The sequence below is a fragment of the Pelobates fuscus genome, chromosome 8 (assembly GCF_036172605.1).
Source record: "Pelobates fuscus isolate aPelFus1 chromosome 8, aPelFus1.pri, whole genome shotgun sequence".
Taxonomy (NCBI): domain Eukaryota; kingdom Metazoa; phylum Chordata; class Amphibia; order Anura; family Pelobatidae; genus Pelobates; species Pelobates fuscus.
In genome coordinates this window covers 40,140,068-40,157,609 of record NC_086324.1, presented here as the reverse complement: position 1 = coordinate 40,157,609, position 17,542 = coordinate 40,140,068, and the positions used below count along the sequence as shown (strand labels likewise).

General features: G+C 39.8%; 1 protein-coding gene across 1 annotated transcript in view; it reads right to left on the bottom strand.

The window, feature by feature from the left end:
- GAD1 (glutamate decarboxylase 1) overlaps nt 1-17,542 on the bottom strand; it is an 86,831-nt gene that overhangs the window by 62,100 nt on the left and 7,189 nt on the right. Inside the window, exon 3 of the mRNA XM_063429716.1 lies at nt 14,314-14,376. Coding sequence (XP_063285786.1) covers nt 14,314-14,376 — 63 coding nt within the window. The remainder of the gene's footprint in view (nt 1-14,313; nt 14,377-17,542) is intronic.

The window sequence follows — 17,542 nt, the reverse complement described above, 5'->3', positions numbered from 1 at the left end:
TAACTTAATTTGACTTAGATATTCCGGAATATTTAGAAGACGGTCGTTCAGTCTCCAATTAGATCTATTTTCCTTCAAGCCATCATCTAAAATCATTATTAACGCATTGTGATCTGACCATGCGATGTTTTTAATAAAGACTTTCTTCAACATTTTGGCTATGCTTGGATTTGAGACTATCAAGTCAATCCTAGAGTATACCTGGTGTGCCTGTGAAAAACACGTAAAATCGAGTTCCATAGGGTGAAGGGTACGCCAGAGATCCAAAAGGCCTCTGTTCTTTAACAAGTTACTGAAGGATTTTGCTGAGGTTTTTAGCTGTTTATTAGGGTGGTCCCTGATCAAACTTCTCCTATCTAATTCTGGATTAAGAATACAGTTAAAGTCCCCCAAATAGATTACCATACCCTGGCTAATTCTGTCAACTTTGTCCAACACTTTCCGAATAAACCTTATTGGGGCTTGATTTGGGGCATAAAGATTCACAATCGTATACACCTTATTATTTATTTCACAAATTAAGATATGATACCTGCCTTCTGAGTCCTGTATTTGGTGTATAAATTTGAACGCTACTCTAGAAGAAATAAGGGTAGCCACTCCTCTTTTCTTTTTATCATATAAGGAGGAGGAGAAGATAAACGGATAATCTTTATAGTTTAAACCTGACCTTCCTCTCCGTTCCCAGTGTGTTTCCTGTAACCCGCAGATGGAAATAGATTCTTCTTTCAGAAACTTTAGGAGGATATTACACTTTTGTGGTGAATTCAAACCCCTAAGATTTAATGTTAAAACTTTTATCATTAGAATACCAGTTAAAATTTAAGCAGTCTCTCATGAAGCCCTCATGGGGAAAAGGACCATATATGACCAGAACATAACAAAACGACAAGCACGTACACGAAACATTAAATCCCCAGTGGCTCCCAGCCCTTCCTTCCTTAGGAGCCATCCTTAACCCAATATTGACCGTTACCTACCAAGGTGCAGGTCAATTAAACTCAACCGCATTAGCGGTTGGGGGGAGCAGAAGAAGATATTATCTAGTTATCAGCCCCTGAGCTACATTTGTAAACTATATGGAATCTAACAGCGAAAGAGGATAATAGAAAATCCCCTGTTTACCCAGACTCGAAAAAACCACAACAGAAAAAACCAAGAAAGAAAGGTCTTAGCCCTAGTAGACCTCTAAACCTTCATCAAATGTGTCTTTTTATCGAACTCCGTACCATTGGTTTGGGAGTACCTTACCAAATGGTACCTGTCCCGCTTACATAAGTGAGCTCATAACTATGTGTTATAGGTATAAATTATTTGTGATATGCCGTGTATCGTGAATTCAGCTAGAGTATCTAATAGACTTTTAACAATTCTGTATTATCGCGTGAAATCATTATAGTAATTATATATATACGTGTGCTTGGGTTGAAGCCCAGTGCCATGTTTTTGTGAACAAGTACTAAAAATATGTATTTTTCATGATGTATCCGTGTATCGTGGAGTCTCCTAAACTATCTAGAATTTTTTTTTTAACTATTCTATATTATCGCGTGTAATCCTTATAATAGTTATAAATATGCGTGTGGTTGGGTTTGACCCCATTGCAGTATTCTATATAGACGTGCTTCAAAAAAGGCCATCCCAACCTTGCAATAAACCGTGATAGTTTACATTTTAAAGAATAACATAGTGTAAGAAACACTTAACCACCCCAAAAAAAAAAAAAAAAAAAAGACAGAGAGCTACATAAGTTTACAAGCCCCTCCAAAGAGCTCAGTCTGATACTCTAGTCATCCCATCTAGATGTTTTGTGATAGCCATTGGTGGAGTTTGTCCACTTCCTTAAAGACTTGTAAATTATCGTTATGATGGAACTTTAGACCTGTAGGGAATAACCACATATAACCTATGTTATTTTCTCTGAGCCTTTGTGTACATGCTAGAAATTTCTTTCTTGCAGATCTTGTAGCCAAGGATAAGTCATTGAAACATTTTAGTTCTTCAAACTTTGAGTCCTTTAGGGATTTCGTCCTTAAGGCCAGATTAAATTTCGTCTTTAGGGGAAGGGAATAGAAACTTGCTATCACTTCTCTTGGGATATGTGCCGGCAAGCTGCTTGATTTTGGCAGTCTATGTACATTCTCAAAAATAATTGGAATGTCCTGCAACTGGATGTCTAGAAAGTTTAGAAATTCAATTAAGTAAGTAGAAAGCATTTGATTAGATATATTCTCCGGAATTCCTCTGATCCTAATATTTTTCCTTCGAGACCTATCCTCCCAGTCCACCAGTTTTGTTTCCAGAAAATTTATTTTCTGCTCCAAGGAGCTTATCTTATCTTCCATCATGTTGTTTTTAAGCATCGAGCATTCCAGCTTATCTTCAATGGAAGTAATCTTAGTGTTCAATTTCTTTATTTCTTCTTTGAAAGTAGTTGTAATGAGGTGCATCTCACCTTTTATCTTTTCCATTTGCGCATCGAAGCAGTTGTTCAGAGTATCTCTATCGATATTGAGGAGGTCAGCTGGGGGGGAAGTACAGTTCAAGTTAGGACCACTTATGTCCACAAAACTTGAGTTCGCCATATCTTCTTCGCTGGGCTTGACCGAGCTCGCTTGACTTAGTCTCCTTTCTTTCTCTTGTGAAAAAAAATAATTAGACAAACGTTTGTCAGCTTTTTGTTCGGATTTAGATTCGGGTCTGGGTTCAGCTTTTTTGTCTCTGTCTTTCCTGGTATTAGGCTTATTCTCACCTTTTTTTGCCGCCATCTTTTCGCTTGACGCGTGAAGGCGTGTGCAAAAATAAAATAAATAAATAAATAAATTGAAAAAAAAAACAAAATGCGCTCAAAGTACTCTCAGTTTTGCCTTCAGTTTTTAATGACTCGTTAGAAAAGAACTGGTAAAGATGTATATAGGTTGGCTTTAGTTCCAAAACCCCTCTGCCTCAGGTAATAAAGGCTTAAAGATGTATTTTTAGATACAGTGCCTGTGTGTCCCCAAAGGGAGAGAGGGCAAAATACATCCCAATAAGCGTTCTCTGAGATTTTTTTTCCTCCTTTTTTACAGATTTTAAACAGCTTCTCAGCTTTTCAAGCCTCTGGCTTCTGGGCTTCTGGCCTTATGCGGCTTTAAATCACTAGATCGCCTTATATCACCTTAAATCTCCAATCGCTTCCCAGCCTCTGTGTTCATAGTTCATAATAAGAGGTAAAAACAAGCAAAATTCCGGAAGCAGTGAATAGCAGTGAATAAGAAGGGAATTTATGGCAGTTTATCATTTTTATCGTTTTAGCGTTTTGCCTTTAACCCCAGTTTTGAAGGGTAACGCTAGATATCTACTGATTCTACTGGTTCCCACACTCTAGGTACTTTCTTCATGAACAATTAGCTTAACTGAATTAGTTCCGAATAGGCTTACCAGTTCATGCAAAAAGGAGACCAAAGGCGTTATCAAGCGGTACTTCAGCGGTACCTCAGCAGTACCTTAGCGTGCTTTAATTTTGCTGTACCTTCCCAGCTTCCACGCGGGAGCTAGGGGCCGAGAGAACCCCCCTCTCAGAGCTTCATATGCCGTGCTGTACCGGGTTGCTCCGTCTCCCACTTTGCTCCGTCCCTCCTCAAAGCTCCTCCGGCAGTTATCAGTAATTGCAGCAGTTACAGGTTCGGTAGCAGCTCAACGGTCGCAGCTCAGTGCTTAGGGCAGCTATACAGGCAACACGCAGTGTCCGCCATCAGACGGCCTCGGTCGCCACTTCCTCTCCCCTCCGCTCCCCTCGTCCGCGCGACGTCACCACGTGCACGTCACGTCATCGCTCCTCCCCCGTTAGAAGCTCTTAATCTGGTTTACAAATATATCCACTGTCTTAACCTGGTAGAATGTCAATATAAAGTTGTAAATAGATGGTATATGGTACCCAGCAAAATTAAGAAGTTTAATACCTCAGGCGACTCCATATGTTGGAGATGTAATTTGTCATGCGGCAATTACTTACACATATGGTGGAACTGTAGCTATATTCAGAAATTCTGGAAAATTATTCTGGCCAAGATTAAACATATCACCACGATTCAATTAGCTCATGTACCACAAGTATGTCTTTTACAATTGGATATCCGCCAGATTAGCCACAACTCACTTCCGCTCATTTTACACATTCTTTTAGCGGCCAAATTAGCTATCGCAAGGTATTGGAAAATGGCGTTAGTGCCTTCCTGGCTTATAGTTAAAGAACAAATTAAATACCAATTAAAAATGGAATCTGGCCTAAATATAAAATATCAAGAGCGATACATTTTTTGGCTTGGGAAGTTGGATCTTTGTGACGACTTTTAGACAATCTCCTGAAATAGCGTGGGTTTGAGATGCCCGTTACGTTCATGCAGTAGGACCATATATGACCAATTGATGTCTTGTTTTTTATTGTCCTTGGGGGTGCTTACAGAGGGGACTTAAGATGAATTTCTATGTGTTCAGAATAACACTCTTATTTCAAATACTTACAATACTAACAATATATTCAATAGGAATTCGATTGTTAGTCTGGCCTACTGTTTGCTATGTGATGTTTGTTTCTTGTTTTTTCTTTTTTTTGTCTTGTTTTGTATTATTGTCTAAAAAAAAAAAAAAAAAAGAAATGGCCTGAATAGTTAGTGCCATGTAAACGTAATGTACATGGTTGTAATAACATCATATCTCCATTATACTCTTTGAAAATAGGACCGTGTCCTTGAACTCGTGGTATGTCGTACGAGCATGACAGAAAAAGGAGCCGTAATGTAGGCTAACCATAACAGTAATATACATGTAATATCTGCATTGTAAAATAGAATAACTATTATTAAAAAAAAAAAAAAACAAAAAAAAAAAAAACTGTAACCTGAAACACTTCAAAGCAAACAGAGTATAACCCAGCAACACCCGGTAACAACCAGCAATACCCAACAATGACCAGTAAAACACAGCAACACCCAGTAATGACCAGCACAGACCAGTAATGACCAGTAAAACACAGCAACACCCAGTAACAACCAGCAATGCCCAACAATGACCAGTAAAACACAGCAACACCCAGTAACGACCATCAATGACCAGCAAAGCCCATCAATGACTGTGGCGAAACCAACCTCGCCACTGGGCCCTGGAGAAGCCTGTTTGCTAGCCTCCTACCTGCTGACTATGGCCCCTGGGTTATTTGGGGCATATTGTACTTTATATTGCTGCAACTGGCCCTTTTAAAATCATCGATGGACATATTGGGACTTTTTGGGAATGTGGCGAAACCGACCTCGCCACGTGTCCTTGGAGGGGGCCGATTGCCCGCCTCTTGCCTTTGGACTATGGACCAGACTTTATGGGAATGTGATACCCCAGATAGCTATACCATGGAGCCTATTCATAATGAAAGACTATGGGAAAGACTTTAGCTCCATGGCAATTGTACTGTGTGAGTAGGATCTGCGCGCTATTCGGTAGTTTTGTGCGCGCAGATCCCAGCTATCTGGGGATAGGTGAAATGTCTGTGTGTTATGTGTAAAAGGTGAATTTATGTATTTTAAAGTGTTTTACTGTCTTTGTGTCCCCATGTGCTTAATGGAGTCTGTCTCTGTGCTGGGAGATAATTGGATTACTTCTCCAGCACAGAGAAGGCCCTGGAAAGCTAGGGGTTTTAAAAGATACTTTTAGTAACTTTTGAACCCCTGGTCTGATCCATGCCATTTTTTAATATGTTGTTCCCCTGAATGGATTGATTGTGGATATGTAATTTTGTGTGAATGTGATGTATGGTTTTGAAGTTATAAATATTGTGTAAAAAGTATATTTTAAACTGTATGAATAATGGGATTATGTGTCACACTAAGGGGAGGGGATGTGTGGGAGGTAACATCTATGTCATTGGTTCTTTTATACCTCCCCCTGGGTGTGGCCTGTATGTGTGAGTTGGAAATAAAAGCCAGGCTGGATGAGCCAGTCGAGAGTTCCTGTTTTACCCTCAAAGTGATGTGTCGTCTCATTATTGGGGGAAGGATTTATTGCATGCTGTTCCAGTTGACTGCTAGGAGTACAAGCCTATTCGTATGGTTCCTATTCAATGGTCTACAGCATTCATATGCTTGGGAGAAATTAAAGGTTTCTCGTATTCGGTGATTGTGGTGTCTGCCAGAGTGCTTGGAGTCCTCAGGAAGCACTAGGAGCATCCATTAACGGAGGTACTCAGTCGGGGTGCCAGGTGATCCGTTATGACCAGCAAAACACAGCAACAACCGGTAACAACCAGCAATGCCCAACAATAACCAGCAAAACACAGCAACACCCAGTAATGACCAGCAATGCCTAACAATGACCAGTAAAACACAGCAACACCCGGTAACAACCAGCAATGCCCAACAATAACCAGCAACACCCAGTAACGGCCAGCAATGCCCAACAATGACCATCAAAACACATCAACACTCAGTAATGACCAGCAATGACCAGCAATGACCATCAAAACACAGCAACACCCAGCAATGCCCAACAATGACCAGTAAAACACAGCAACACCCAGTAACGACCAGCAATGACCAACAATGACCAGTAAAACAAAGCAACACCTAGTAACGACCAGCAATGACCAGCAAAGCCCAACAATGACCATCAAAACACAGCAACACCCGGTAACAACCAGCAATACCCAACAATGACCAGTAAAACACAGCAACACCCAGTAATGACTAGCAATGACCAGTAAAACACAGCAACACCCAGTAACAACCAGCAATGCCCAGCAATGACCAGTAAAAGACAGCAACACCCAGTAACGACCAGCAATGACCAGCAAAGCCCAACAATGACCAGCAAAACACAGCAACACCCGGTAACAACCAGCAATGCCCATCAATAACCAGCAAAACACATCAACACCTAGTAATGACCAGCAATGACCAACAATGACCATCAAAACACAGCAACACCCAGCAATGCCCAACAATAACCAGCAAAACACAGCAACACCCAGTAACGACCAGCAATGACCAGTAAAACACAGCAACAGCCAGTAACGACCAGCAATGCCCAACCATGACCAGTAAAACACAGCAACACCCAGTAACGAGCAGCAATGCCCAACAATGACCAGTAAAACACAGCAACACCCAGTAACGACCAGCAATGCCTAACAATGACCAGTAAAACACAGCAACACCCGGTAACAACCAGCAATGCCCAACAATAACCAGCAACACCCAGTAACGGCCAGCAAAGCCCAAAAATGACCATCAAAACACATCAACACCCAGTAATGACCAGCAATGACCAACAATGACCATCAAAACACAGCAACACCCAGAAATGCCCAACAATAACCAGCAAAACACAGCAACACCCAGTAACGACCAGCAATGACCAGTAAAACACAGCAACAGCCAGTAATGACCAGCAATGCCCAACCATGACCAGTAAAACACAGCAACACCCAGTAATGAGCAGCAATGCCCAACAATGACCAGTAAAACACAGCAACACCCAGTAACGACCAGCAATGACCAACAATGACCAGTAAAACACAACAACACCCAGTAACGACCAGCAATGACCAGCAAAGCCCAACAATGACCATCAAAACACAGCAACACCCAGTAACAACCAGCAATACCCAACAATGACCAGTAAAACACAGCAACACCTAGTAATGACCAGCAATGACCAGTAATGACCAGTAAAACACAGCAACACCCAGTAACAACCAGCAATGCCTAACAATGACCAGTAAAACACAGCAACACCCAGTAACGACCAGCAATGACCAGCAAAGCCCAACAATGACCAGCAAAACACAGCAACACCTGGTAACAACCAGCAATGCCCAACAATAACCAGCAAAACACAGCAACACCCAGTAACGACCAGCAATGTCTAACAATGACCAGTAAAACACACCAACACCCGGTAACAACCAGCAATGCCCAACAATAACCAGCAACACGCAGTAACGGCCAGCAATGCCCAACAATGACCATCAAAACACATCAACACCCAGTAATGACCAGCAATGACCAACAATGACCATCAAAACACAGCAACACCCAGCAATGCCCAACAATAACCAGCAAAACACAGAAACACCCAGTTACGACCAGCAATGCCTAACAATGACCAGTAAAACACAGCAACACCTGGTAACAACCAGCAATGCCCAACAATAACCAGCAAAACACAGCAACACCCAGTAACGGCCAGCAATGCCCAACAATGACCATCAAAACACATCAACACCCAGTAATGACCAGCAATGACCAACAATGACCAGCAAAACACAGCAACACCCAGCAATGCCCAACAATAACCAGCAAAACACAGAAACACCCAGTAACGACCAGCAATGCCTAACAATGACCAGTAAAACACAGCAACACCTGGTAACAACCAGCAATGCCCAACAATAACCAGCAAAACACAGCAACACCCAGTAACGGCCAGCAATGCCCAACAATGACCATCAAAACACATCAACACCCAGTAATGACCAGCAATGACCAACAATGACCATCAAAACACAGCAACACCCAGCAATGCCCAACAATGACCATCAAAACACAGCAACACCCAGTAATGACAAACAATGGCTAGCAATGACCAATAAAACAAAGTAACACCTAGTAACAGCCAGTATTGAACCAGCAATGACCAGCAAAACACAGTAACACCCAGTAATGACCAGTAATGACCAGTAAAATACAGCAACACCCAGTAACGAGCAGCAATGCCTAACAATGACCAGTAAAACACAGCAACACCCAGCAAAGCCCATCAATGACCAGTAAAATACAGCAACACACAGTAACGACCAGCAATATCCAGCAATGCCCAGCAATGATCAGTAAGGACCAGTAAAGTACAGCAGCACTCAGTAATGACCAGCAAAGCCCGTTAATGACCAGTAAAACACAGTTACTCTTAGCAATGTCCAGTAATGCACAACAAAGCTCTGTAATGCCTAATAACATGCAACAATATATAATAATACAAAGACATGCCCAGCAATCCTGTTTAAATTTTTTGTCAAAAATAACATGTTATGAATATGAAAACACCAGGGTGCTGATTGCTGTGCATGGCATTGCTTGGGTGCTGACTCTATCATATATAATTTTCTTTAAGAAATATTTTGACTGTAATAAACAGCTTGGGTTGTGTGGATCTAGCAGAGTACGTTCACTATGTTACTGTTTGGTACGGGTAAACAGAGCTGTAATACATTGTGTTTTATATTACTGACAATATCGTGATATAGTGTTAAAATTCAGGCATTGAGACCGTCTTACTGCTCACATCAGTTACATAAACCCAATCTCTGCTCTCTCTCTCTCTAATCTCATCTCAGTATCACCCCTGAGTTACATAAACCCAATCTCTACACTCTCTCTCTCTCTCTAACCTCATCTCAGTATCACCCCTGAGTTACATAAACCCAATCTCTGCTCTCTCTCTCTCTCTCTAACCTCATCTCAGTATCACCCCTGAGTTACATAAACCCAATCTCTGCTCTCTCTCTCTCTCTCTAACCTCATCTCAGTATCACGGCTAAGTTACAAAAACCCAATCTCTGCTCTCTCTCTCTCTCTAACCTCATCTCAATATCACCGCTAAATTACAAAAACCCAATCTCTGCTCTCTCTCTCTCTCTAACCTCATCTCAGTATCACTGCTGAGTTACATAAACCCAATCTCTGCACTCTCTCTCTCTAATCTCATCTCAGTATCACCGCTAAGTTACAAAAACCCAATCTCTGCACTCTCTCTCTCTAACCTCATCTCAGTATCACCCCTGACTTTCATAAACCCAATCTCTGCTCTCTCTCTCTCTAACCTCATCTCAGTTCACCGCTAAGTTTCAAAAACCCAATCACTGCTCTCTCTCTCTAACCTCATCTCAATATCACCGCTAAATTACATAAACCCAATCTCTGCTCTCTCTCTCTCTAACCTCATCTCAGTATCACCCCTGAGTTACATAAACCCAATCTCTACACTCTCTCTCTCTCTCTAACCTCATCTCAGTATCACCCCTGAGTTACATAAACCCAATCTCTGCTCTCTCTCTCTCTCTAACCTCATCTCAGTATCACGGCTAAGTTACAAAAACCCAATCTCTGCTCTCTCTCTCTCTAACCTCATCTCAGTATCACTGCTGAGATACATAAACCCAATCTCTGCACTCTCTCTCTCTAATCTCATCTCAGTATCACCGCTAAGTTTCAAAAACCCAATCTCTGCTCTCTCTCTCTCTCTAACCTCATCTCAATATCACCGCTAAATTACATAAACCCAATCTCTGCTCTCTCTCTCTCTAACCTCATCTCAGTTCACCGCTAAGTTTCAAAAACCCAATCTCTGCTCTCTCTCTCTCTCTAACCTCATCTCAATATCACCGCTAAATTACATAAACCCAATCTCTGCTCTCTCTCTCTCTCTAACCTCATCTCAGTTCACCGCTAAGTTTCAAAAACCCAATCTCTGCTCTCTCTCTCTCTCTAACCTCATCTCAATATCACCGCTAAATTACATAAACCCAATCTCTGCTCTCTCTCTCTCTAACCTCATCTCAATATCACCGCTAAATTACATAAACCCGATCTTTGCACTCTCTCTCTCTAATCTCATCTCAGTATCACCCCTGAGTTACATAAACCCAATCTCTGCTCTCTCTATCTCTAACCTCATCTCAGTATCACTGCTGAGTTACATAAACCCAATCTCTGCTCTCTCTCTCTCTCTAACCTCATCTCAATATCACCGCTAAATTACATAAACCCGATCTTTGCACTCTCTCTCTCTAATCTCATCTCAGTATCACCCCTGAGTTACATAAACCCAATCTCTGCTCTCTCTATCTCTAACCTCATCTCAGTATCACTGCTGAGTTACATAAACCCAATCTCTGCACTCTCTCTCTCTCTCTAACCTCATCTCAATATCACCGCTAAGTTACAAAAACCCAATCTCTGCTCGCTCTCTCTCTCTGTCTAACCTCATTATCCCTTCATCTTTATATCTCTCCCGTCTTCTACCCTTCTCCTCTGACTGTTTGTCTGTCACTCTCTTTTACAAGGTATTTCATTAAAGTAAGAATTGTAAGGAAATCAGAGTGAACTGAAAATGAATTTCAAATTTAATTCCAAAATAGACCAAATGGAAAAATTCCCCAAAAGAGTTGTACTTCCAATTCGACTACTTTGGCCTTAAATTTGAAATTCACATTGAACTCCAGACAATTCTCACTTTATTGAATAACCCAGTAAAGGACTCACAATACAACAGGCTTCTCAAACAATAAATCAGTGTCCTTCCCTCTGTTTGTTCCACTCTCCCCCCCCCCTCCCCCCTTCCCTCCCAGTATATGAAGCTCTGCTCTCCGTTTGCAGCTGAATCTATTTTCCCCTCACCATGCCCCCTGATGCCCCCTACTGGTGAGAATATATTCTCCAGGTTACTGGTTGCACCATTCAGCACTCCTGCCCTGGACAGCTCCCATAGCCTGCGGCTGCAGCCTTGGGCAGCAGAGTGTTACTGTATCAGTTCTGCTTGCCCTACTCAATTAAAGAGGATTGAAATGAGCTTCAGACAGAGCAGGGAAGGGATGGCCACAAAACGCTCCATTAAACCCATACCACATGCTATTTATAGACCTCCATAATGCACTATTTCCAATCATCACTTCTCCTAAAACCTGGGGGGTCTATTCACTAAGCAATGATTTATGGTGAGCTCAGCAGCATTTTGCAAGCTGCACACCTAAACAACTGACTTGGACATAAATAGCAGCTCAGGTTGATGGAAGATGTATATCCAGCTGTTATTGTCACAGAATAATGGGATTTATTCGCAAAAATAGAATTTTAGCGAACTGCAATTCGATCATAAAAAAAAAAAAAAAAAGAATAAAAAAAAAAAAAATCTCTAATCCATCTATAGCTGCTGCTTGGCCACATTTAGATTAAATTTTACAATTCGTATTGTAATTCACTACAGTTCGATGTAAAGTAAATAAATGCCTAAATAAAAGTCAGCTGTCAGCAGGTAACACAATTGCCCTGATGTGAACAGACAGCAATTTTTAGTGAATAAAATTCATATTTAACCCCAATTCTCTGCTCTCATCGACACACATTAAAATGTAAATTGCAGTCATAGAATCTGAAGGAGCCATGACCTATCCAGTCTAATTGTCCATCCAGTGTCTACATCTGTCCATCCACACACGAGATCTAAAGATGTGGATTACAAAGATACATTTTTATGAGTCCACCGGGTCATTTTTTAAATCCTATCTCACCAAAACAGGACTCCCTCAGTAAATGCTCCCTCGTTAATCTTACTTTTCAAGCCATCAGTGTTTTTGAGACAGATAAGCCTGGACGATTTTGGACACATTGAGCTGATAGAAAAATCCTCTGATTAGTCAACCATTCGCTCTCATGGGACCTCAGATCATTTTGGCTAATTAATAGTATTAACCCTTTCATGCCCACGAGTCCTACTCACTACTTTTAGGATTTTTCTAAACCTCAATAGCTGACAACGTCACACCCTTAATCTTCCTATAACGAAACCAGGTAGAGGTTAAAAAAAAATATATATATATTAATATTCAGTGACTGCATAACAGAAAAAAAAAATCATACATCAAAAATCACTATAAACACATCAGTGCAATGTTATTATTGATTTTTATTTAGAACACGTTTATGCCCTTTTGTGTCTTAAAGTTTCATGTTTTGATGGACGTGAAATTTGGGCAAGAACGAATTTCTGTAATTTAAAACGGATCCAGTTCAGAGATTGAAAGGATTCGTTTCAGGTTATGCTGAGTATCGACAACGGTTCATTGTCTGAAAGGCTTACATCAATGTAGTAAACATATGCAATTATACCAACAATAATAATCGGATTTAACCCTCAATGCCAATCAGAATGGAAAAAACAGGCAAAACATACATTATTTCGTTACAAAACTTTGTAAACGTGAATATATATATATATATATATATATATATATATATACATATATAAAAATCTATTTATCTATCTATCTACATATCTATCTATCTATCTATCTATCTATCTATCTATCTACATATCTATCTATCTATCTATCTATCTATCTTTCTATCTATCTATCTATCTATCTATCTTTCTATTTATCTATCTATCTACATATCTATCTATCTATCTATCTATATATCTATCTATCTATCTATCTACATATCTATCTACATATCTATCTATCTATCTATCTATCTATCTATCTATCTATCTATCTATCTATCTATCTATCTACATATCTATCTATCTATCTATCTATCTATCTATCTTTCTATCTATCTATCTATCTATCTATCTTTCTATTTATCTATCTATCTACATATCTATCTATCTATCTATATATCTATCTATCTATCTATCTACATATCTATCGGTCTGTCTATCTCTATGTCTGTCTGCCTATTTACCTATCTGTCTGTCTGTCTACCTATCTCTGTTACTAAAGGAATATTTACCAATAGATATGTCTGACATAAACAGATGTTGAACAAAGGCAGTTGTCTGAGATTTGTTGTTGTAATGTATGAGTGTGTCAAACACAGAGCAATAATAAAATAGCTAATTATATATATATATACAATCTAACACTAATCATTAAAGATTTAGAGTTTCATATGACAAATATATTTTAATCTGAAACACAATGTGGCAAAATACACTTTAAAATACAGATGTTTCTTTAATGTACAGTGTGTGTGTGTGTGTGTGTATGTGTGTGTACGTGTGTGTTTGTAGGTTATAGTTTCAAATTAAAAATTGATAATAATTAATAGTGTATACTATTGTGTCAATGCATTTGAACTATATTATGAAACTGTCTTTGTTTCAGAGATTCGCCAAAATAAAAACATATCAGACTATCTTGAAAATAAATCAATTCGTGCAGAATGTTATATTTGTAGACCTAACAATTTCACGTCCTTCTTTGTGTTGTCGCTAGGGGGCGCCGGCGCTTCAACCTTAGACCAGCGATTTTTAGGAGACATTATTTATCTACAGAATAGGGGGATATGTTAGTACATGCAATTAATTCCATTTCCTTGTTAGAACACTAATGATTTTGTTTAATAGAATTTTCACTATTTCACAACCAATTCTGCTTCTGTCGTTTTCACAAAACTAATACATTGAAATAAGCCATATTTAATTGTCAAGACCAGGTCAATTTAAATTAATCGTTAATTCTCCTAAATTAGTTTTTTTGTTGTTTTTTTTTTTTTTAACACCTACCACAAATCTTTAATCCAAGCTTTTTTGTGCATCCATGTGCCACGTCACGCCACGCGTCATATGCTGTAATGGAAGACAGCACATCAATATAAAGTGATTGCAAAAAATACAAAACAATTAAAAAAAAAACAACATTTCTGTATAGTACTGTCACAATGGATCGTTTGCTAATTTTCTCGTTAGCACATAAACAACATCACATATTAGTGCACTGACTGATAACAGATACACACTGTATACACAATTCTGTTGGTGATATTATTGTGACTTGTTCTAGTCTGCAATACTATGTATGTTATTTTTAATTCCTAATATGTACTGCAAAGGTAATTATTTATATAAACAATACAAAATAAACACAAATTATACCGTGAATGTGAATGTCCATTATTAGAAATTAGTATTAATAAATCATATTTTAAGTATATTATGATCTTTTATATGATGTTCAGTAAAATTGTAAAAGTACTGTGTGTTAATTAATGTAATAATTAGATGAATATTATTATTTATACATATTGTATAATATGAATTGGAAAGTAAGCATTGTTATTTTGCTGCTTACAAACAGAAATTAATAATATTTATGCTTTACACCCTTGATTTGCTGAACCTGTTTAACATATTGTGTTACATAAAATATTTTCTGAAAAAACAAACACACACACACACACACACACAGCTACCATGCACAGTGATTGGTGATTTGAATTCGTTTTGCTGTTATGCTATCTGTCATGGATAAGTATTTTGTGACAATACACTCTTCTGATCTAAGGATCCGTTCCCTAAACAGTAAATTGTACTATTTTGATAAAAGGCTTCTTCAGTTTTACCCACTGAGGTCATGATTTATAAAATGATGAAATTTGGTTAAATTGAACATTTTTCTTTTTAATCTCAGCTATTAATGTGACTGTGTAATGTGATTATCAATCACTGTTTAGAGAATATACCACTTAGCATCTTTTGGTAAATATTTGCTCAGACAGAGGTTTGGAGAACTGATCTATTTGGAACCTGATAAGACTGGCAAAAGGCTAAATTGCTAAATTTACGTAAAATAACAAAAATGTGGAAATTTGTGGGGGGGGTTTGTTTGTATTTTTTTTTTTTTTTTTATAAACCTGAACTTTTTTAACCCCTGACTTTTACAATTTAATTTTTATTCAATGCATTTCGCAGTTTAGTGCATACACCTATAATATTCTATACGGGGTGGGCTAAGTACAGGTAAGATATATATTATTACATATATATAGGCGTGGGACCCACCTGTATTTATGCCAGGAGATATGTGTGCTGGGCACAAGGCCAAGGAAACCCATGCCTTTCTACCCCCATTGCTCATCAGTCCTGATGACATGTATCACCTTATCTGTGGGTCCCTACATCTGATTTATGGCTGCACAGCTGCTCTACAATCCCCCCATTTCTCAATCATTTGGCTGGCTTAGCATTATAAGAATTGTAGTTAATATGTGGGACACATTCTGAATGTGATTGAGTGTCATCACATGGACAGGGCAAGCAGGTAATCTGCCACAACATGGAGCTATTGATACCAAATGCTATTTGCCTATAATGTAACCAGCCTGTTCTGTACCCTTCCAGTGAATTAAGGGCTGGGGATAGAGCCCCACATACTATAACATTATACCCCAGGTAACTCCTTCACTGCCAGGACACACAGCCATGTCAGGTAGCTAGACTTTATTCCTACCCAAGGAGTAATGTTTAATGGAGACTCTCTCTCTCTCTCTCTCTCTCTCCCCCTCATTATTTTCCCTCCTCTCCCCCTCTCCCTCTCCAAGTTCTCTCCCCTTCTCCCCTATTCACACCCCTCTTTTTTATCATCTAATGCCCTCTCATCTCTATCACTCTTTTTCGCTTGTCTTTCGTATTCCCTCTTTCACCATCTATTCCTGCACTCTCTTATTTCGCCCTGTTGTGCTGTCTCGCTCAGACTCCTCTCCCCTCAGCCTACCCCTCTGTCTCCAGCTACCTAGCTACGAGATGATAGATGCTGGCACAGTGTGGTGTAGCCATGGGGTGGTTTATACTGGCAGAGCGAGGTATAGCCATAGGGTGTTAAAAGCTGGCACAGTGCGGGGTAGGCATGGGGATTATGGATGCAGACAGGTTGTGGTGTTGCCATGGAGTGATGGATGCTGGCTGAGTGTGATACAGTCTTGAAGTGATTGATGCAGGCAGGTTGTGGTGTAGCCATGGGGTGATTGAGGCTGGCTGAGTGTGGTACAGTCTTGGAGTGATGAATGCTGACTGAGTGTGGTGTAGTCTTAGAGTGATGGATTCTGGCTGAGTGTGGTATACAGCCACATGTGAGGTGGCTTGAGTGATGAGTGCTGGCTGAGAGTGATTTAGTCTTGGAGTGAGAGATAGCTGAATGTGGTGAAGTATTTGAGTGATGAGTGCTGGCTCAGAGTGATGTAGTCTTTGAGTGATGAATGCTGGCTGAGTGTGATACAGTCTTGGAGTGATGGATGCTGGCTGAGAGTGATTTAGTCTTGGAGTGATAGCTGAATGTGGTGAAGTCTTTGAGCGATGAGTGCTTGCTGAGAGTGATGTAGTCTTTGAATGATGAATGCTGGCTGAGTATGGTACAGTCTTGAAGTGATGGATGCTGGCTGAGAGTGATTTAGTCTTGGAGTGATAGATAGCTGAATGTGGTGAAGTATTTGAGTGATGAGTGCTGGCTGAGAGTGATGTCGTCTTTGAGTGATGAATGCTGGCTGAGTATGGTACAGTCTTGAAGTGATGGATGCTGGCTGAGAGTGATTTAGTCTTGGAGTGATAGATAGCTGAATGTGGTGAAGTATTTGAGTGATGAGTGCTGGCTAAGAGTGGCACAATCTTGGAGTAAAGGATGCTGGCTGAGAGTGATTTAGTCTTGGATTGATAGATAGCTGAATGTGGTGAAGTCTTTGAGTGATGAGTGCTGGCTGAGAGTGATGTAGTATTTGAGGGATGAATGCTAGCTGAGCGTGGTACAGTCTTGGAGTGATGGATGCTGGCTGAGAGTGATTTAGTCTTGGAGTGATAGCTGAATGTGGTGAAGTATTTGAGTGATGAATGCTGGCTGAGAGTGATGTAGTCTTTGAGTGATGAATGCTAGCTGATTGTGGTACAGTCTTGGAGTGATGGATACTGGCGAGAGTGATTTAGTCTTGGAGTGATAGATAGCTGAATGTGGTGAAGTCTTTGAGTG